Raw genomic sequence first — 19,874 nt, 5'->3', positions numbered from 1 at the left:
GAGCTCTGCATTTGTTCTCCTGTCCCCTTAATACTCTTCCCTTTTCCTTTTTGTGCACCCCTGCGCTCTTCCTTTAGCTTTCAGCAAGCTGCTGTCTGGATCTGGGATGCATCTCTGCTGCCCCAGCAGACCTGGTTGCCTCTTTTGGCGCTGGTGGCCACGGCCCCGTGTTTCCCGTGGGCTACTGCAGGGGTTGGGGTTGAGTGTGTTCCTCGTCGAGGATGGATTGCCCCATCTATCAGACTCCCTGGCAGTCTGAAAGCTAAGTTGAGGGGCACATGCTGTGGGTGGAGAGGGATTGCAGAGTAGGGCAAACAGGGTTTGAAGTCTGTGCCGTGGAGAGGGCTGCTCAGGACCAGTTGTGTTTAGGTGCAGACAGAGGTCAGTTGTGTACGATGTGAGTGTGTGCCAGGCAGGGCAGTTCCAGCCTGTGTGTGTGTCATGGTGTAGTTTGTGTAGTCTGTGTTCTGTAACCTGTGCCATACCTTCCATCAGGTCTTGATGCCCACCGTTGCTCTACCATCCCTTTATTAGGCCTTGACGCTCACCCCTTGCTCTTTGCGCTCAATGAGCTTGGTGTGCACCTTTGGAGGCATCCGTAGGGCCTTGACCGCATCACCTCATTGTCATAGTGCCAGTCACCGACCTCTTGTCTAGCAGTCGAAGCCAGAAGTGTGGATCTCTCTTGTGTGTTTTGCATCACAGTTGTTTCCGGATGGTCATCTTTGCAGCAGTCATCCAGGCCGCATCAGCAGCTCTTCTCTTGAGTGTTCAGTTTCCACGGGGCTCTCTTCTGGGGTTTCTTCCCTGCATCCTTACAGTCTTAGGTTTTAGTGGCTGGCTTCTTGACTATCTGTTGTCCCAGTTTTGACAGTAACTTTCTGTCACAAGCCATGGCGTTTGACTGGGTTTCCCAGGTCCGCCGTAGAGCATCTGTGCCATGCTGTTGTGGCACCATAGGACTTCTTGTCCGGCGGCATCTTCCCTCCTCCGGCAGTTGTTTGTTTTGTGCGTGGTGTTCTTGCATATTACGGTCATGTTGCGTGCAGTGTGGGTCTGTGTGTGTGCGTGGGGTGGAGCTGTCCTGCCTGGGGGTTGCCACAGGGCCGTCCTTGGGCGCTGCACAAGCTCTCCCTGTCCCCCGGAGCCAGACTCCGAGGGCCTCCCAGCACTGCAGCCCCGCCCCACCGCTCCTCGCTGCTCCGCCGCAGGCGGGCTCAGCCTTCCCAGCCGCCCGCTGCTGCTCTCGGCGCCCGCACCCAGCCGCAGCCCTCGGCCGCCTCTGCCCGCTACGGCCCCTGGGGGCGGCGCCGGGGCGCTTCGCTTCCGCTGCCGCCGTTCCGTGGCGGAAGGGGCCCTTGGGCGGCGGGAGTGCTTCCGGGCCGGCGAGAGCGCTTCCGGGACGGCAGCACCGCCACGGCCGGCAGCGGCGGCAGCAGCGGCTGCGGCGGCACCACCACCAGCACCACCAGCACCATGACGACGCTCCGCGCCTTCACCTGCGACGACCTCTTCCGCTTCAACAACATGTGAGCGCCGTCCGCCATTCTCTTCTCTTCTCTCCGCTCCTCTCCTCTCCCCGCACCCGAGCCCCGTGCTCGCCTTCCGCCATGTTCGGCCCGCGGGCGCACGCAAGGGGCTCCCCCTTCCCTCAGACGCCGCCACCCCCCTTCCCCCGCGGGAGCTCCGGGCGCCCCCTCGGTCGGCCGGCCGGCCGGCGGGCAGGGCCCGGGCCCGTGGTGAGCGTTGCTCTCCCCCCGCAGCAACCTGGACCCGCTGACGGAGACCGTATCCTTCCCCCTGCCGCCGGCCGCCGGGGAGGAGGCGCGGGGCCTAGCGCGGGCGGCAGCAGCCATGGCGGCGACAGCTCGCTCCTTAACCGAGCACCCCAGTACGGGATACCCTTCTACCTGCAGTACCTGGCACACTGGCCCGAGTATTTCATTGTCGCCGAGGCGCCCGGCGGGGAGCTGATGGGTTACAGTGAGTGTGGCGGGACTCCGTGGTGCCGGCTGCTCCGGTCTTACCGTCTCACTGCGTTGCATATTTGGGGGATTATAACGCGGGAGTTTTTCTTACTCTTTGCGTTTTCCAAATACCCAACAGGGAAGAGAAATGTTATGTATCATCTTCCCGTTTCATAAATGTCTAAGGGTATTACGTAGGACTCACAGCAGTAGCTTTTCGTTTGATGTTCCTACCGTGGCAAGGACTCTTGACTGTGGTAACGTCCACGCAGGTTTTATATGGGTGAACGTATGCGTACAAGCGTTTCTGTAATCCTGGAGTTAAGTCCCTCCACCCAGCTCTGATCTCTCGCACACTGTCAGTCATCAGCAAGTAAAAGTGCTGGGCTTGGCTTTGGCATTGTCCTGTAAGGGAAAGCGCTGGGTCGGGATGTCACTTGCTTACTTGCTGTGGAATGGTCGTGTTTTTCAGCAATTATTCCAAATAGAACAGGTTGGGTGGGGCAGGGCAGAGTAAGGGTCTTTACAGGGACCTGGGAAGTAAAGTCTTGAACGTAGAAAAGCTTAAAGCATTTGCTGGACAGGAGGTTTCTCTGTACCCACTACATCCGTTGCTTATTAGCAGTGGCTGATGTTTGTAAGAGTACCCTGTGGAAGTGTGAACATTCATTACTGAACTAAAACTGCTTTGGTTCTGTGTAGAAAGCAGAGGAACTACAAAACAACATATCCCCCCCCGCCCCCCCCTTTTTTTTTTTTGGTTAAACGTACCGTGTTTGCAGGGCCTTAGCTTTCTGTTGCCAGACTGGGCAAAGCTTCCCAAGCTCAGTTCCCCCACAGTCACCAAAAGTCTCCCATAGTTGCCAGGATGGTGAGTTAGTTTTGGGCTTCTAGCCCTCCGTTCCGCCATTGTTTTAGTCAGATCCTGAATGCCGCTCAGTTAAAGACTCACGAGAATTGCTTAACGTTTGCATTTGGAATCATGCTTCAAACAATGTATTTTCAACAAACTTTTTTCTTACACCAGTCAAGAAACTCCTGTAATACTGGAGCAAAATGACATTTTTAGTGGCTGTTGAATCTCAGAGTGATAACATCGGCATCCCTGTTTGAGCCCTTACCGCAACCATTGCAATGTTTGTTTACACGCTGCTCGGTTCTTTTGTAAAGGTGCGTAGCTGTGGGAGGTGTGTTATTGCAAAGGTGCTACTGTGCTGATGCTCTGTATGTTCGCAGTAATGGGCAAAGCGGAAGGCTCTGTGGCTAGGGAAGAATGGCATGGGCATGTTACTGCTCTCTCTGTTGCTCCGGAATTTCGACGGCTGGGTTTGGCTGCTAAATTGATGGAACTACTGGAAGAAATTTCAGAAAAGTGAGTACTCTACTTATCTTTAAATTTATCTTTTAAAGTAAATCTTTCTACAGACACCTGTCTAAGGCTTAGATATTTGATTTGCGTGAAACAGACCCAGAATTTTGCTTTAAGTAGTGTTCTCCTTTGCTGAAATTCCCCATAGGTAGAGAACAAGAAGTAAAAATGTTGCTTGGTGGTTTAAGTTCTCAGGGTTTCTGTGAAAGCTACCTTGACCAGAATGAGTAGGAAGCAGCCTGAATTCCAACAGAGATACCGTCTAAAAGGTCCTTTTCTTGACAGGAAAAGAGCTTCATGAAACGTCGGCACTGTTTGCCGCGGGGCCTCCGACATACTCGTTCAGTAATTGTGGGCTTTGTGCGATTCCCGCAGGCGCAATCTTGAACAAATTTTGTATGGCAGCCGGTATCTTGGCTTACTTTCTATCTCGTGCTTGGTTGCTTGTACCTGCTAAAAACTTAATGTTGTGTCAAATGAACCCACAGGAAAACGTCCTCAACTCGTGCTGGTAGGGCAAGCCCGCTGTAGTCGGTAAAATCGGAAAATAGCACGACGTTTTGAAAAATTTGCCTTGCGAGGACAAGGGCTGTCTCCTGGCAGGCAACTGAATTCTGTGACTGATTCCACCGCTCTGCCCTGGCATTTGAAGGAGGCAGTCCCTAAGCCAAGGCAATCTAAAATGTGGATTTTTTTTTTTTTTTAATAATTTCTTAGGGATATGAGGCTTGTGTGGGTGTTTAGCTTGTCCTGTTCTTTCTGTTCCTAATTCTGAACCCACTGACTGGTGTAAAAGAATGGTCGTGTGACAAAAATAAAAGGAAATTTGTGCCTGTACTGGATTTGCCCCTTGGTAAAGGAGTGCTTCTGCTGTTACAGTGCAAAAGATGTTCGATTAGCATACCACATCATCAGACCTGCTATTAGTCTGATTACAAGTTATGGGTTATTATTTGGAAATACATTCATCTGCTATTCCTTACTGTGGTTTTTTGGTTTTTATTTTGTCAAAGAAAGGGTGGATTTTTCGTCGATCTGTTTGTGAGAGTATCAAATCAGGTTGCGGTAAATATGTATAAGCAACTAGGCTACAGTGTGTACCGGACGGTATTAGAGTACTACTCTGCTAGCAATGGAGAGCCAGATGAAGATGCTTATGGTAAGTACTCGTTCTGCCTCAAGTCGAATAGAAGGATTCTCATGTTATGGGTTCCTGGGTTTGTTTGTATGATTTTGGTGTTTGTTTGTGTTTTTTTTATGAAACAAGTTCAGGTAGTTGTTGATGAATGGGATTTTGTATACTCCTTTAGATAGCTTTTCCTACTGAAGATTACATCAGTTACAAAACTTAATCTTGCAGTTTACGTGTTTTGTAGCATCTGTGGCAAAATAATATGAAACAAGAATAAATCAGTAAGTACAAAGACACTTATCCTGTAGGTAAGATGAAAACAAAACCACAGTTTCTTATCTAATTTTTCTTTCTGAGGAATGCTCACACCCAGCGGCTGGGCTTTTTGCTAATGTTATTGATGAAAGGAATGGCAGTGCTTTCCTCATTTCTTTCCATAACAGGGACTTGAAACTTTGTTTTTCTCAGATGTCTAACTACAGATTTACACATGTTAATGGTCAACAGTGGCAGAGAATTGGGTGGCATTTTCAGTTTAAAAGGGAAGGAACATGGAAATTCAATTATGTTAATGTTAATTCTGTTAACAAAACTGAAGTACCAGCTGCTTCCTCTTTCTAGATTTTCCTTTAAGTATCCTCCCCAAAGGGTTACATGGCCACGCTGTATCTCTTTTCTGTTCCTGCAGTACTCATTTGATATGCAGGAGTACTATGAAATACAGGAGCTATGGACAGACATCTACCATTGTTGCAGGTGCCTTAAATCATATATTTGTCCTTTTAGCCTGCCATTTCCTTTCCATTCACTTGAGTTTCGTGCAGTTTTGGTAACAGTTCTTGATTCCAATTGATAACATTGCTGCTGAACAACATTGAAGACATCAAGCTATTAGAGTGTATGCAGAGGAGGGTGACCAAGATGGTGAAAAGTCTCGAGGGCAAGACTTACAAGGTCACTTGGCTTGTTCAGCTTGGAGAAGAGAAGGCTGAGGGAGGACCTCATCATTGCAGTCTACAGCTTCCTCAAGGGGGGCAGCAGAGGGGGAGGTGCTGATCTCCTCTCTCTGAGGACCAGCGGTAGGACACAAGGGAATGGAATGAAGCTGTGTCGGGGGAAGTTCAGAATTGGACATGAGGAGAAGGTTCTTCACTGAGAGGGTGGTCGGTCCCCAGAACAGGCTCCCCAGGGAAGTGGTCAGGGCACCAAGCCTGTCAGAGTGCAAGGAGCGTCTGGATGATGCTTTTAGTCATATGGGTTAGTTTTAGGTAGTCCTGCGAGGAGCAGGGAATTGGACTCAATGATCCTTACAAGTCCCTTCCAACTCGAGATATTCTATGATTCTATAAAATATTCTTGATTAAAAATTATCTTATTGTAATAGAGAATTCACTTAATATGGCTTTGTGCAATGACTGTCTTATTATAATAGCATTTTTTTTCTTTTGCCACAGATATGAGAAAAGCTCTTTCCAGGGATACGGAGAAGAAATCAATTATACCTCTGCCTCATCCTGTGAGACCAGAAGACATTGAGTAACTGTAAGCTGTGATTCTCAGGCAACTTACTAAGAGTGTCAGGTTCCTTCTCCCCCAGCCCCCAAGAACTTACAGATGAGAAATCTTAGGCTCAATGTTTTTCCCTGTGAAATACCAAAAAGCAATACTGAGAAGCTTACTAATGCTGCTCCTGTTGGTAATGGCTGCATGCTCCTGCACTGACACCATTATTTTTCCTTTCAGATATTGGAAATTCAGAGACTATTACAATGGAATTACCTCATGTATGGTGTTTTCTTGGTTTTCTTTCAAACCAAAAATAACTGAAGTCAGTAACAGTAAAAACTCTTCAAATGCATTTATTCATGACCCATGAAAATACTGTACAATACCCAAGAAACACAGCAGGGGAAGCAATGTATTGATACTTGCATAGAAGATAAACCTGTTATACGTAATGTAGAAGTGTCTTTCCCCTCTTCATGGCACAGGCACGGGACTGAAATTATGTTCACTATTGATTTGAAAAAGCCAGAAAATCACAGCTGTCGAGACTTGCTCTCTACCACAGACCAGATTTAAGACAAATTCTGTGTTCTGGGTACACATACATATCTTAATATGTTGTTGTCCACTGAAGTAATCTGCAGTAAAGATTTCTTGTTTTCTCATGCTGCTCTTGCTCAATTTCAAGGTCAATGTAGGATTTCCAAGGAACCCGCAAAAGAGAAGTCTCTCCTTATGTTCACAGCATCTTCAAACGACCCTATATCTAACACTGAGATAATACAATTTTTTTAAATGGAGAAACATGGATAAATGTGAATTTCACTTCTGCAAATTCCAGAAATCAGAGTATTAATTGACCGTACAAGCTAGGATTAAGTAATATAAAATCTTGTGCACATAATCCATTTAGCTTCTGTAAGCATGTTTCTCCCTCCATGTTTTATCATGGGTTTTATAGTCCTGTGTACCCTGCCAAGAAACAGATGCTAAGTTAGATGAGGTACAGGCTAAGCCACTATGGTGAGCAGTTCTGTTCAAGCTGGCAGATTATTTACATTTTAATTAGTCACACTGTGTAATAAATACTGGTTTTTGTTCCCATTTTTCTTCCATCCTTACAGAAAGCTTTCTGTCCCTTTTTTCCTCTTGCTTTCTGTCCAGTGTCCTATCTCTCTTGGTCCTCTCTTGTTCTGTCTGCTCCCTATCTCTATCCTGTTCCCCATCACTATTTTGCTTTCTCTTGGTTTTTCTTTTTTTCTTTTTAAAAACTTCCCTGTGCCTTTTCTTTCACTGCCCCATTCCTCTGTCTTGTGCCATGTCCCATTTTGGAGGCCATGAAAGTGACATCAGGAGTGACAGGTTGTCAGAAGCCAGTCCTCTAGCCCATCACTGTTTTTCCATCTCTTTGTCCCAGTCTGCATCTCTCTCTGTATTACTCAATCCCTCTCCCCTGTTCTCTGTCCTATTTTTTCTCTCTCCATATGTCCCACTCCCTGTCCCCATCTTTATCCTTCCTTCCTTCTTCCTCTCCTCCTTCTCTTTTTGTCCTGCTCCCTGACCCTATTTTTCTCCATCTCGCCGTCCTTTTTTCCGTGTACCTGTCTCTTCTCCTCAATCCTTCTCTCTTTTTATTTTTATCTTTATAACCCTCTGCCCTTCTCCCCATCCCTCTTTCTCCACCTCTCTCTGCTGCTCCCTGCCCCGTCTTTCAGTCCCCGTGTCACTATCTCTCTCTGTCCTTGTCTCCCTCTTTCTCTCTCCCTCTGTCCTTGTGTCTCTACCACTCTGTCCTGCTTGCTGCCCCTTTTGCTTTTTCTGTCCCAGTGTCCTGCTCCCTGACCCTCTTTCCCTCCTCTTTCCCTTTTCTTATTTAATCCCTCTCTGTCATGCTGCCTATCCCAGTTTTTTTTTCATCTCCATCCTGCTCCCTGTCCTTATTTTTCTTTCTCTGTCCTGCTCCTACTCCCTCCTTCTGCCTCTCTTTCTCTGTCCCTGCTACTTCTTTCTCCATCTCTGTCCCGCTTCCTTCCCCCCCCCCTCGCTGCGCCTCTGTCCTTTTTCTTGTACCTGTCTTTTCTGTCATTCTCTTGCTGTCCCCATCCCCGCCTCATGCTTTCTCACTACACCCCCCCATGTCCAGCCAGCTGCCACTTTTCTCCTCTCTTCTAGTGTCCTGCACCCTGCTCCTCGTTTTTGGGAGCCTCCACCTCTGCCCAGCAGCCCATCGCTCCAGGAGCCGGTGTCCAAACGTCTGTTCCCTGCTGGACTAATGAGTGTGGTTCCGGGAATGACTTCCAAGGTGTCCCAGGGGCAGGGGGAGCATCGGGGGCCCCCAGCCCTGGAGCAGACTCGCTCCGGGGACTTGTTACATGTGTGACTGAATAAACACTTACCGTCTCCTTTGCCCTCCCCGCTGTGTTTGCACTCCCTTTGCCCCGGGCCAGGGGCTGTGAGGGAGCCCAGGGGAGGAGGTGACGCACTGCGGGGGTCGGGCGATGGCCCCCTGTTCCTGCTGGCCTCCCGCTGTGGGCCGGGGCTGGAGGAGCCCCAGGGGCGGGCGGCGAGGCCGATGGCGACGGCCCCTCCCTGTCAAGGGGTGGCTGCCGGTGGCGGGGCTGGTGCTGTCCTGCCCGGGTGGCCGCGGAGGGGCCGGTGTGAGCCAAGGGAGGAGCGGAGTGGTCGCCGAGCGTTGCCGGGCTGCGGCTGCACCTGCACCGAGCGAGAAGGTGAGCGGAGCCGGGTGCTCCTTGGCCCGCGAACGCCCCGGGCGGCGCCGAGCGCTGAGGCCGGGTGGGGGCGGGCGCTGGGAGCTCACCGAGGGGCGGGTAGCACTGGAGGGGGAACTCTGGGTCCGGTGGCAGGGCCGCACGATCGACCGGCGGGTCCCGGGAAAGCCCCGAGGAGGGCGCGGGGTCAGTGGCAGAGGCTCGGAGCGGCGGGGACTGGGGGACTGCGCCGTGTCGGAGCCGGCGGCGGGAACTGTCTGTCTGGAGCCGGAGCCGGGCGGCGGGGGCTGCCCGGCGCCGAGCTGGGGGCTCGGCAGGCCGGCGGGGTGCGGCGGCGGGGGAGGGGGGGATCGGTGTCCCCGCGGGGTCAGCGAGCAGGGAAGGCCGGCTCTCGCGGCGTGCCGGGAGCTGTAGTCCTAGGGCACGGGGCTTCCGGTCGGCCATGTTGGTTCCCGGAGCATGCCGGGAGCTGTAGTCTTCTGGCCCTCGGCTGCTGGGCGGCCGCGCTGTGTTTGCCAACGCGTGCCGGGAGGTGTAGTTTTTGCGGACTGGGCTGCAGGGCAGCCGCACTGCTGTCGGGCGCGTGCGGCGCGGCGTAGTCCTTGCTACCGCCGCGGCCCCCGCGGCGCAGTTTTGTTGCCGGCTCCGCGTAGTTTCCTGCGGGCTTCCCGCTGCGCCCGTTCCCCGAACAGCGGTGCGGCTCGGCCTCGACAGCGTATGCCTTTGGGCTCGCTGCTGCGGCCCGTCCACCAACACTCGGGACTGCCGTGCTAGCGCTGCGCATGCGCGGTGGCACGCCATACCGCGCTCGGCGCTGTGTGGGGCTCTGGACCCTCTGGCATGCGCTCGATGGCTGGCGCATGCGCCGTGCTCGGGAGCAGCGTGGCGGCGGGTGAGGGCCGGGGCCGCCGGTGAGGCGAGCGAGCCCCTTCGGCGGGTGCAGGGCTGACTCCTGGCCGCCCTGGGGTGGCAGGATGGGCAGCTTCCAAGCTTCCAGCACCTCCCCTGAAGCCTGTCCCGTAGGCCTAGGCCACCCCCGAGCCCTATCGGGAAGGCAGCGAGCTGGCCCTCGAATGCGCTGGACTATCCCTTAATGTGGGTGCGGTTAGTAGCAGTAGGGGGAAATGGCAGCCTCTCTAGAAGCCCCTGCAGAAGGAGAGGCTTCAGCCGGGGGCGATCTGCAGTAATAACGGTGGCTGCTTCTTCTTTCCCTCTCCCAGAGGCTGCGCTGAGGACACGGTCGTCCCTTCCTCCCCTGGGGCTGCCGGTGGTTTTTTGTTTTTGTCCTCCATCTCTCTGCAGGGCTTCTAAGACCTCTCTTTCTTTCGCCACCCCTCTGTGTTTCTCACAATCTTTGTCTGTCTGTCTGTCTCTCTCTCTCTTTCTCGTTGTCATTATTCTTGGCTGTTGGTCTGTCTTGCTTCCTGTCCTGTAGTTTCTTGCTATATCCCTTTGTCCTGCTCCCTGCCCATATTCATGTTCCTCTCTGTCCTCTTGACCATCCCAGGTTTTTTTCTCCCTCTCCATCCTGCTGCTGTCCTGATTGTTCTTTCTCTGCCCTGCTCCCTGTCGCTCCTTCTGTCTCTTTTCCTCTGTCCCTGCTGACTTTTTCTCCATCTCTGTCCAGATCCCTGTCCCTTTTTTTTCCTCTTGCTGTCCCTCTGCCCTGCTTCCTCTCGCTGTCTTTTCTGTCTTTCTTTCTCTGTCCCATTCCCTCTCCCATTCTTTCTAACTGTATCCCCCTGTCTAGCTGGCTGTCCCTTCTTTCCTTTCTCTCTTCTTCAGCATTTTTTCTTTCTCCATATCTCTCTCCCACTGCCCATCACAGTTGTTTTTTTCCTCCAATACTGTCCTGCTCTCTGTCCCTTTTTTCTCTCTCATTCTGTCATGCTCCCTGTGTCTATTTTTGAATTCCTCCATCTCTGTCCTGCGGCCCATCACGATTTTTTTCCCTCTTCCATCCCTTTGTCTTTCTCCCTGTCCTTGTCTCTCTTTCCCTTTTTTCTGTCTCCTGTCCTTTTTTCCTTTCTTGTTCCATCTCTCTGTCCTGCTCCCTATCCCCTCACCCCTCTCTTGTTTTCTCTGTCCTCCTTGCCTTCCCCCCCATTTCTCTGCCCTGTTCCCTCTTTGTTTTTTTGTTCTCTGTCACTCTGTTCTGCTCCCTGTCACTGTTTTTTCTCACTCCATCTCTGTCCTGCAGCCCAGTGCTGTTTTTTCCTTCTCCATCTCTCTGTCCTGCTGCCCATCCTAGGCTTTTCCCCCTCCATCTCTGTCCTGCTGCCTGTCTCTGACTTTTGCCTGTCTTTCACTTTGTCCCGCCTCCCTGTCCCTTTTCTCTCTCTCTGTATCACCTTGTCTTGCTCCCCGTCCCTGTCTTTCTCTGACAGTCTGCATCCTGCTCCTTGTCCTTGTTTTTCCCCCTCTCTATCATCCCTCATCCTTCTTCCTGTCTTTCTTTTTTCTCTTTCTATCCTTCTGCCCCAATGCTTCTTTCCCCACCTCTGTCCTGCTCCCCGCCCCGTTTTTTCTGTCTTTATTTCTCTGTCCTGCTGCCTGTCCGGTCATTTCTTGCTATACCTCCCCGTCCAGCTGGCTCTCCCTTTTTTCCTTTCTCTCCTTCTCTGTCCTGCTCCCTGGGCCTTTTTTCTCTTCCTCTGCCTCTGTCCTCTAGCCCATGGCTGTTTTTTTTCTTTTTCCTTCTTGGTCTCTTTGTACAAATCTGACCCTTTCTTGATTTCCCAGTCCCTTTGTCCTGTTCCCTGTGGTTTTTCTCTCTCTGTCTGTATGTCCTGCGCCCTGTCGCCGTCACGTTCCTCTGTTCTTCTTCCTCTCCTTTCCCCCCCACCTCTCTACCCCTCTGTCCTGCTCGCTGACCCTGCACTTTCTTGCTCCATCTCTCTGCAGGGCTCCTCGTCCCCGTTGTTCTTGATTTCTCTACCTCTCTGACCTTTTCTTTTGGCCGTTCTTTCTCTCTCGGCAACTCAGTCTTCTCCCTGGTCTTATTTTTCTCTTTGCAGTCCTCTGTCCTGCTCCCTGTCGCTGTATTAAATAGGGGCGGGGTGGGTGAGGGGCCGGGCGCGCTCTGGGGCATGTGGGATCTTCTGGCCGGAGCCTCCGCGGGCGGGTGCAGGCTCTGTTCCCTTGGGACTGGCGGGAGAAAAAGCAGCCCTGGGCCGAGCGCTCTCCTGGGGTTCGTCGGGGGGTTTTGGGGCCAAGCCCGTGTGCGAGCCGGGGGGAGTAGGGGCAGCCCCGTCTGGCTGTCAGGTTCTGCTTGTGGAGCTGGGCAGCCTCTGCCGCTCCCGGCGCAGGTCGGGCAGCGGTGGCCCGGGGGGCTCCTGCGGTGCCGGGCGGGTGCCGGTGGCCGGAGTGGCGGGGAAGGGCCGCGGCTGCGGCGGGTGGGGGTTCCTGGAGGCGGCTGGGCCCGGCTCCCCGCAGGGGTGCTTGGGGCTGCGGGGGTTTGGGGTGCGGGCCCGGCACCCCCAACCAGTGCCGGAGAAAGCGAGCCGGAAGCAGCCGTGATAAAGCGATGCCCTGCCTGTGCTGGTGCGGCCCCGCAGAGGTGTGGGGCCGGGCCCTCCGCAGTGCCCAAGCGCTCCCAAAAAGTGCACGTGTGGCCCTGGGGGTGCAGGGCTGTGGGGTGGCTCCGCTCCCCCCACCCCGCAGCATCACGCATGGGGACCGCAAAGGGGTCGGAAAGCAGAGAGGGTGAGCTGGTTTGGGGCCTGAAAATGGAGAGCAGGTCTTGTGTTCGCGGGGCTTGAAAAGAGGCTCAGGGGGCTGACTTTGGGGCTGAGAAACAGCTTGAGTCGTGCGTTTTCAGGACCTGCCAGAGGGGACGGAGCGGTATGTTTTTGGGCTGAGGAGCAGAGGTGAAGTGCTGCATTTTTGGGACTCGAGAACAGGCTGAGCAGGTAGGTTTGTGGGCTCAGAAATGGGAGCTGGTTTGGGGGCCCAAAGCAGAAGCCAGTTTGGCTGTTTGCGCAGGGCGGGGGGAAGGCGTTGGGGGCTGCGGGGGAAAGCAGAGGGTGGGCAGGGTGCACGGACCCTCCCTGGAGGGTGGGGGTCTGGTCGCGTCGGAGCCCAGAGTTCGGGAGGCTGGCGTGCCCCGGGCCAGCCTCTCGGTCTGAGGTGGTCTCTGGGGGGGGAAGGGTGCTTTTCAGGGCCCGCACGCCCTCTTGGAGCCCAGCTCTTCTTTGTACGCTGCTGAGAATAGTTCTTAAGTACTTAATCGTGCAAAGTAATGAATCGGTATTTCCACAGCGTACAGCTGTGATGTTTAATAGTCATATTCCAGTTCTGACAGCGACCGCTTTCCGACCTTGTCCAAAGCCCAGACTGTGGCAAATAGCTGGAGCTCGTAAGGAGAAGGAGCTGATATCCAGCGGAGCTTCGGTGCGGAGCCGGAGCTTCGGTTAGCCAGAGCTGTAGCGAGGAGGAGCTGGAAGGAGATGGGGTGTCCGCTGTCTGGAGCGTGCGTTAGCCAGAGGCAACGTTAGCTGAGCGGGGGTGGCCGTGAGCCGGAGCGTCTATTCGCTGGAGCATCCGTCGGCCGGACTGCGCTCCCAGCGGGGCTGCAGAGCGGCCGGGCGCAGGCCGGGCTGTCCCCAGCAAGCGTCTCTGAGCAGCAGGGAGGCGAGCGGCCCTTCTGCCAGCGGGGAGCCTGGCCTCTTCCCTCGGGGATTAAATCCACGCCCTGCGCCCCTCCCTGCGTGGAGGGCGTCTCCCGGTCCCGTTCCTGGGGGTGGGGGCGAGGTGGGGGTGCCCCGGCTCTCCTGGGGCAGCCCCGCTGCGAGGGGGCGCGGGCGAGGCGGCGGCGGGAGGCAGCGGTGTCTCCCCAGTACCTGGCAAAGGGGAGAGGGGCCGGTCGGTTGGAGCTGCCGGGGTGCACGGCCTGGCCCCACAGGGCCCCTCTGGCAGAACCCTCCCCTGTGTTTTCCCCGTCGGCTGGGTGTGACAAACAGGATCATTTTTTGCCTCCTCTTTTCCCAGTGTCACCTTCGGCGTCACGTGCAGAAAATCCCGCGTGGTCGGTCCCGCTTGCCGCTCAGGGAATCGCGCGTATGGGGCCAGGGGAGCGGGGAGAAACCTTTGCGAGTTCAGGGACGCTGCAGATGCTCCACCTGAAACCCAGAGAAAAGGCAAATCTGCTGCCAGTGCAGAAAAGGTGATGAAGACTTGCGGGTAACAGAGCATGCCTCGTTCCTGGGTTGGTCCCTTGGCAGTTCTGAAGGTTTTCCTTTCGGGTAAAAGAATGAACTTTCATCTCGGATAAATGAAGAGCTGCCTGTTACCTTCTTCAGGGTCAAGTGTTTCTCTTCTGTTTGTTCAGACTAACTTTATGGGCAAGTTGGCAAGAGCCTTTTCTTTTTATATGCACAACTACCCTGTTAGTGAACTATGGTGTCAGTCAAGTTAATTTTGGAGCACCTAGATGCCAGTAGAAATAGAATGAGTGAAATGTGATGGAAACTGACATTTCAACTTGATTTTTATTCCTTTTTTTTTTTTTTCATTAGAGTGTTGATGGCATGCTGTGCTGTGGGTCAATCCGCATTCTCTTCCGTGGAGCCTTCAGTCTAGGACTTTAAAAAAAAAAAAAAAAAAAAAAAAAAAAAAAGTTTGTCCTTCCAAAAAAGGACTAGTCATTCCTAGGCTTGAGGTGTAGACTTGGAGGGTCTCTGAAGTCCGTGATCAGGATTACAGCGTTGCTGCTCTTTGTCTTCACTTTCGTTAATTTCCCCACTGCTCGGTGGTGGTTGGGAGCCCCGAGTTGTCATTTTTTTTTTTCCGTCTCTAACACGTTTTTTTTCCCCCAAGGAGACGCTGCGTTTAAAAGGGAATGAGTGTCCTGGTTTCGTCTGGGATAGAGCTAATTTTCTTCCTAGTAGCTGGTAGAGTGCTGTGTTTTGGATTTTAGGATGAGAATAATGTTGATAACACGGTGATGTTCTAGTTGTTGCTAAGAAATGCTTCCACCGGTCAAGGACTTTTGAGCTTCCCATACTCTGCCGGGTGCACGAGAAACTGGGAGGGGACACGGCCAAAAGAGTTGATGGAAGCTGGCCAAAGGGCTATTCCGTGCCATCTGGCGTCACGCTCAGTATGGAGACTGGGGGGAGTTGGCCGGGGGATAGGGATCGCTGCTGGGGGAGTGGCTGGGCATCGGTCGGCGGGTGGTGAGGGGTTGCATCCCTTGTTTTTTCCTGGGTTTTGTTCCTCTCTTGCTCTCTTGTTGTTTTCCTTCTCATGATAATTCTTTCTTCTTCTTATTTTGTTCCAATGATTCAACTCTTCTTATCTGAGGCCACGAGTTTTCTGAGTTTTGCTCCTTGGCTTCTTTCCCCCATCCCCTGGGGGGGAGGGTGAGCCAGCTGCTGGGTGGCACTTAATTGCCGACTGGGGCTAAACCACAACAGTTAGTTTCCTCCCAAACGTGTCCGTCAATACACTCGAGTGATGATTATTAAACCCACCAAACTGGCACCTGTCTTACAGATCTGGACTCCTTCTGAACACGTATCCATCGCACGCAAATGTCATTGGGCTACAGATCATCTGCACTTCACGCTTTGACAAGACGGCGTTCTGAGACAGGGATGAGCTCTGAAAGAAAAAAGGTACAAGGTCACGGGGTTTTTGGTCTGTTTTTTTGTGGGGGGCGCGTGTGTGTGGTTTAAAAAGAAGAGTGCGACGCTGAGTGGCGGCAGCCTGCAGAGCTCTCTTGCTGCCTGAGCTCTCCTTTTCTTCTCTCTCACTCCTCTTTCATGACTGTAATTGGAATTTGGACAATGGTAGAAGAGCAGGTAAGTTACTTGCCTGTGTAGATGTGCTGGTAATCCCAGGAAGGTCAATGCTTGAAGCCGTAGTGAATAACTTGGCCGCAAGTAGAATTTCCGAAGGAAGAAAAACAACGGGAAGCAAATAGCAAGTTACCGAGCAATTTGCGTGGGTCCACCACATGGCAGTTTTATTGCCAAACGCTGCTGGGCAGTATGCTCCAAGCGGCTCTTTTTTTGGTAAACGTGAGTTTTCAGGAAGTTCAGGGTTGTGTGTGGCAAAACGTGTCCCTCTGTTTATGTATGCCGCTACGTAAACGTCCAGCGGTGGGGCTGTTGTTCCCTGCTCTCGATACTGCCACGGTAGTGCTGCGGTATTTAGACCCAAGAGAGGGCTTTAGGAAGGGAAGGAGAATGCCTGTTTCCTGTGAGGGCTACGAATGCTGACCCTTTTCTCTGCCGCTTTCCCGTGCGCGCGATGAAGCGGTGTTATTTTTCTCCCTTGTTCCTGGTCTAAATAGTTCTGAAGCTGTCGCTGCTGTGGGATTGCAAGTGGTGTTTCTAGGTTTTTGTGGGGTTCTGGTTACAGATCGCTTCTCCTGTGGCGAAGTGTCAAGATACGGTTTTCAGTGTAAAGCTTCAGAAACTGCATCCGCTGAAATCAGCGTAGGTGAAAGTGATGTTGCGCGTGCAGCTGTGCTCGCAGGGATGCTCGGCGGCTCCTCATCAAAACAGCGAGGGGCGTGTGGCCGTCCGGAGGGTTGTGCTCTGGGTCTGAGGGCGTGCCGTCTTCTTGCTGCGCTTTTTGCTGCGTCTTTTTGCTGCGCAAACCAAAGCTGCACGTGAGTCAAAAAAAGGCACGGTTGTCTAAAAAGTGCACAAACTCTAGGGGCCTGTATCATCAACTGTACCGAAGATGATGCAAAACACTTTTTCCTCTGCTCAGTTGTAGTCTTCACCAGCCTTCACCAAAAAAGGAAGCTTTAGATTCCTACCCAGCTTTATGCTAAAGGGTTTTTTTTCCTCTCTCAGCAGAATGTCAGCCGCCACCATTTCGCCGCGGTCGCCCTTTCTTCTGCCAGGAAAGCGCAAGACGGACGGAAAGGATCCGTAGTGGTCTGCAAGTCCACGGTATGTCTACGATGTGTGCCTGCGTTTTTCCTAAGGTACTCGTAGCGGGGACTTGAAAGTTAAGGTGAAGAATGTGCCAACTCTCCTCCTGTAGTTTTTCTGTGAAGTATTTCAACACAAATACTACGGATGGGAAAAGGCGTGTTCTGGAGCGTGCCTACGCAAAGCTGACTTCCCTCCGTTTCTTTTCTCTTCCCGAAAGCGTAATCTTCTGTTTCTGTGCGCTTCCTATGAAATGATACTGTGAAAATAATTTTGTACTAAAAGAGGAAAGAAACTGTTGGGAAGAGTTCAGGTGTTCAGAAGAAAGAGCCTTTGTTTTCCTGGGAAAAGCTTTCTGCTTTTTCAGTCAGTAAGGTTTTAAAATGTCTTGTAGCAGTACTTGAAAAGCCTTACTGCGATCCTAGCATCCGTACGAAAAGCCGTCAAGGTCAAAGAAGAGACGTGGCCAAAACGGGACAAATGGGCGTCGCTTCCGCGTGTTTTCCAGGCTTTCCCAAGAAGCGTTAGCAGCCTTGTAAGTACCGCCAGTGAGTCCTGATGTGGTTTTGGTGAGTTACTGCTTCGAGAAGGTCCTTTTTCCTGAAGCTACGGTGTGTAGTTTTTGACTTCAGTTGGAAAGAGATTTTCCCGACTGGCAATCCTTCTCATTCAAAGAAGTTGCATTTGATGAACTTCCCATCGGAGCGGCTGGACGTGCCAGTAGAAGTCATCAGCAGCAAGACTTTTCACTCTCTTTAAAAACACCCAGAAAAGTCAATTTCCTTCCAAGGACCCAAGCCCAGCACGTCTTCCAAAAGCTGATGGCATCGCTGGTCTTTGGTTCTCGGTTGCAACAGCCGAGATATGATGGAAAGGCGTTCCTCTGCATGCTTCGGTACAGCCAAAAGCCATTAGCAAATCTGCCGGTCCCTTTTGGTAGCCTGATGTATTGCAGCACTGGGGATTTGATTTCTGCGCCTCCTCCTCCCCCCCCAGTGAAACCGTCTGGGGGATCTCTTATCTCACTGACTTTTCTATCAAACTGGAACTTTAAACAGAATTTAAAACGGTGTCATGGACAAAGCGACTGGCACTGTTGAAACTGTAACTGCCCAATAGCTGTGGCATGCAACTTAGGAGGTGTATTTCAGCAGTGAGGTATTTGTTCTCCATGTTTCAAGAGAGAGGCAACTGAACGTTACGGGGTTTTCCCCAGTATTTTGACGGCGTGCTCTGCAGTGCTTTATTTCTGCCCCTCTTTCCATGGTGCGTTTCCCTGGCGCTTCAGTAGCGTCTCTCTTGGGCAGCGCAGCTGGGCAGATGTCACTAGGAGGGACATAGCGCACAACCCCCCCCGGTCACATAATAACCGTGCATTTTGGAGAGAGATGGTTTAACGGTATCCCAGCTGTGCAAGTTAAATGAATGCAAAAGGAAACTCAAATGCTTTTCTAGTGTGAGTCCTGTTGTTGGATGTATATAAACATACGGCCACCTTTTTAGCGTAGAGTGAATTACTGAGATGTGTTCTTTATTTTCCATGTTACTCTCTAAAGGTTTACACTTCCCTTTCAGCTTTCTTGACCGAGCCAGCAAGACGTGCAGCAGCAGCAGCGCGAGGGCTGTAGCCGTTGTGGTGGATCTGGATCCGTAAGCGTAGATTCTGATGACAGCCCGGTGAGGCTGCAGGACACCGGGCTGTCTCCCTGCAGCAGTGCTGGAAGGAAGGGATGAGACGTTTTCCGAGAGCAGCAAGAGCGTTCACTTTTAGGTGAAGAAGGTGTTGAAAATCCTACCACTTGGTCTCAATAGGGATTTGAAGCGTTGCAGTCAGTGTAGCTGTTAAAGCGTGCGCTGTATCTGGAGCGGACCTGTTTCCCTAGAATCCTGCTTTAGCTCAGCTCCTCTCCTATCCCTTATTCTGACTGAATCCCTGTACTTTCTGCTGTGGTGGTTTTTTTTCATGTGCTGAAAGGGAATGTGGGGTTTTTGTTTTTCAGCGGTCTTGCTGTAAGCGTCTGGTGGTGCTCCCTAGATCCCCCCGGCCAGGTTTCCCTGCGGGTGGTGAAGCATGGTGAGGGTCAGGGGCCAGCCCTGTGGCTGGAGGCTCCTGGCTCTGTGTGCGGTGGGTGCCCCGCAGGTGGTGGGGAGAGCCCGGGGCCGAGAGGGACCGGGGCCGTTTGTTGCCCTGGGGAGCCCGTCGCAGCGCGGGAAGGGAGGGGGAAGATGGCGGAGCAGAGGCCGAGCGAGAGACGTGGCACCGTCCTCGGGCACGCTCCCCTATGGCGTGGGGCGGCTGCCAGGCTGCGGGACAGGGGCTGGGGGGGCTGCAAGCATTTGGGGGCCTGCCCCCCCCTTTATTTTTCTAGCGGAGCTCCCCTTTTTTGGTGGGGCATGTACATCTGTAAATGGCCTGATGAAAGTAAGTGTAACCAGATGTAACCAAAATTGTTAGTTTGTTCTTTTGTAACTAAGCAACATAGAGATAGGAGCAGGTTAGACAATGCTTTAATATTGTGTTTGTACACCTATGGCTATGGCTATGCTACTATGCCCAAAGACAATTGGACAAGGAGTAGTACGGTCATGCTGCTACGTTCCCAGTACAGCCCCAGCCCATCTTGACAAAGAGTCAAGGGTGGTTAGAATAATTGGTTTGTGCTAAGGGTGCCGAATCATTGTTAGGAACCATGCACCATGAAGAAGGGGAGCAAGTTACATAAGCAAGGTGGGATTGCGCATGTCCAGAAGAAGGGGTTGACTAAAGGACGCACCTGTACGGCCACCAAGGACCACCAGAGACCCCCACGGAAGCCCCTCGGAGCTCAAGGACGCATGCGTAATGACCACGCAAGTATGATAATTAGTTCCGGGAAATAGAATGAATATGCATTATCATTCCAGGAGACTTGATGCATATGTATGTAACTGGACAATATAAGTTTCGGCTGATGTAACCTGCGGTATGCACGGTAGGTGGAGCGATCCCCCGTGCATCCGGTGCCGTAGTAAAGAATGCCTGCTTCTTAATACTACATTGGTGTGAAGGAGTTTGATTCCCGATTTCGGTGACATAAGGAGGTGGCAGTTGGGGCAGTTTCCCTTGTTTTGTTTGTCTTTTGGGTGTGACGGAGAAGAGGGGAGGCTGGGGAGTGATGATGTCTATTGGGGCACCCCGATGTCACTGGGGGGGACGATGGTGATGTGGCAGAGGAGCAGGTTGAGTGGGGGGAGGGGGGGGGTCACGGGACAGTTCACCCCCCCGAAAGGGGGGTGACAGCC

The 19,874-nt window shown here is 52.5% G+C and overlaps 2 protein-coding genes and 1 long non-coding RNA gene across 16 annotated transcripts; 2 read left to right on the top strand and 1 right to left on the bottom strand.

Annotated features, from left to right (window-relative positions):
* The first annotated feature begins 1,330 nt into the window (after window positions 1-1,330).
* Window positions 1,331-8,381, top strand: LOC140654001 (N-alpha-acetyltransferase 20). 6 transcript variants are annotated; one of them, XR_012043317.1, is made up of 8 exons: window positions 1,360-1,529; window positions 1,764-1,788; window positions 1,893-1,983; window positions 3,204-3,339; window positions 4,350-4,495; window positions 5,157-5,224; window positions 5,923-6,010; window positions 8,147-8,381. XR_012043317.1 is itself a non-coding variant. In XM_072866884.1 (7 exons), the coding sequence occupies exons 1-6, from the start codon at window positions 1,477-1,479 to the stop codon at window positions 6,006-6,008; spliced, it is 537 nt and encodes a 178-aa protein (XP_072722985.1). In that variant the 5' UTR covers window positions 1,364-1,476; the 3' UTR covers window positions 6,009-6,010; window positions 6,212-6,639. The 6 variants fall into 6 exon arrangements, 4 of the variants coding, with proteins under 4 accessions (XP_072722988.1, XP_072722986.1, XP_072722985.1 ...); XR_012043316.1 differs by lacking the exon at window positions 8,147-8,381 and adding an exon at window positions 6,212-6,639; XM_072866884.1 differs by lacking the exons at window positions 5,157-5,224; window positions 8,147-8,381 and adding an exon at window positions 6,212-6,639 and having other exon boundaries at window positions 1,364-1,529.
* LOC140654002 (uncharacterized) lies at window positions 6,620-9,096 on the bottom strand. The gene is made up of 3 exons (XR_012043318.1): window positions 8,793-9,096; window positions 8,371-8,686; window positions 6,620-6,746 (listed from the first exon to the last, which is right to left on the bottom strand). It is a non-coding gene; the product is annotated as an uncharacterized lncRNA (long non-coding RNA).
* Window positions 8,617-18,457, top strand: LOC140653999 (uncharacterized). 9 transcript variants are annotated; one of them, XM_072866877.1, is made up of 8 exons: window positions 12,231-12,614; window positions 13,693-13,867; window positions 14,521-14,594; window positions 15,199-15,320; window positions 16,512-16,610; window positions 16,987-17,127; window positions 17,225-17,487; window positions 18,168-18,457. In XM_072866877.1, the coding sequence occupies exons 4-8, from the start codon at window positions 15,237-15,239 to the stop codon at window positions 18,244-18,246; spliced, it is 666 nt and encodes a 221-aa protein (XP_072722978.1). In that variant the 5' UTR covers window positions 12,231-12,614; window positions 13,693-13,867; window positions 14,521-14,594; window positions 15,199-15,236; the 3' UTR covers window positions 18,247-18,457. The 9 variants fall into 9 exon arrangements, 8 of the variants coding, with proteins under 8 accessions (XP_072722982.1, XP_072722978.1, XP_072722979.1 ...); XM_072866878.1 differs by lacking the exon at window positions 13,693-13,867; XM_072866876.1 differs by lacking the exon at window positions 12,231-12,614 and having other exon boundaries at window positions 12,755-13,867.
* The last annotated feature ends 1,417 nt before the right edge of the window (window positions 18,458-19,874 follow it).

The sequence above is a fragment of the Ciconia boyciana genome, chromosome 7 (assembly GCF_034638445.1).
Source record: "Ciconia boyciana chromosome 7, ASM3463844v1, whole genome shotgun sequence".
NCBI classification, from domain to species: domain Eukaryota; kingdom Metazoa; phylum Chordata; class Aves; order Ciconiiformes; family Ciconiidae; genus Ciconia; species Ciconia boyciana.
The sequence above is the reverse complement of the archived record's forward strand: the minus strand, read 5'-3'. Positions and strand labels throughout refer to the sequence as shown.

Bases quoted from the DNA above. Each gene is read 5' to 3' on its own strand.
- LOC140654001 (XM_072866883.1), top strand. From the start codon at position 1,477: ATGACGACGCTCCGCGCCTTCACCTGCGACGACCTCTTCCGCTTCAAC. The intron at 1,789-1,892 runs GTATCCTTCCCC...CGAGCACCCCAG, and splicing joins TGGACCCGCTGACGGAGACC to TACGGGATACCCTTCTACCT. The intron at 4,496-5,922 runs GTAAGTACTCGT...CTTTTGCCACAG, and splicing joins GCCAGATGAAGATGCTTATG to ATATGAGAAAAGCTCTTTCC.
- LOC140653999 (XM_072866881.1), top strand. From the start codon at position 15,237: ATGTCATTGGGCTACAGATCATCTGCACTTCACGCTTTGACAAGACGG. The intron at 16,611-16,986 runs GTATGTCTACGA...AATGTCTTGTAG, and splicing joins TAGTGGTCTGCAAGTCCACG to CAGTACTTGAAAAGCCTTAC. The intron at 17,128-17,224 runs GTAAGTACCGCC...TTTTGACTTCAG, and splicing joins CAAGAAGCGTTAGCAGCCTT to TTGGAAAGAGATTTTCCCGA.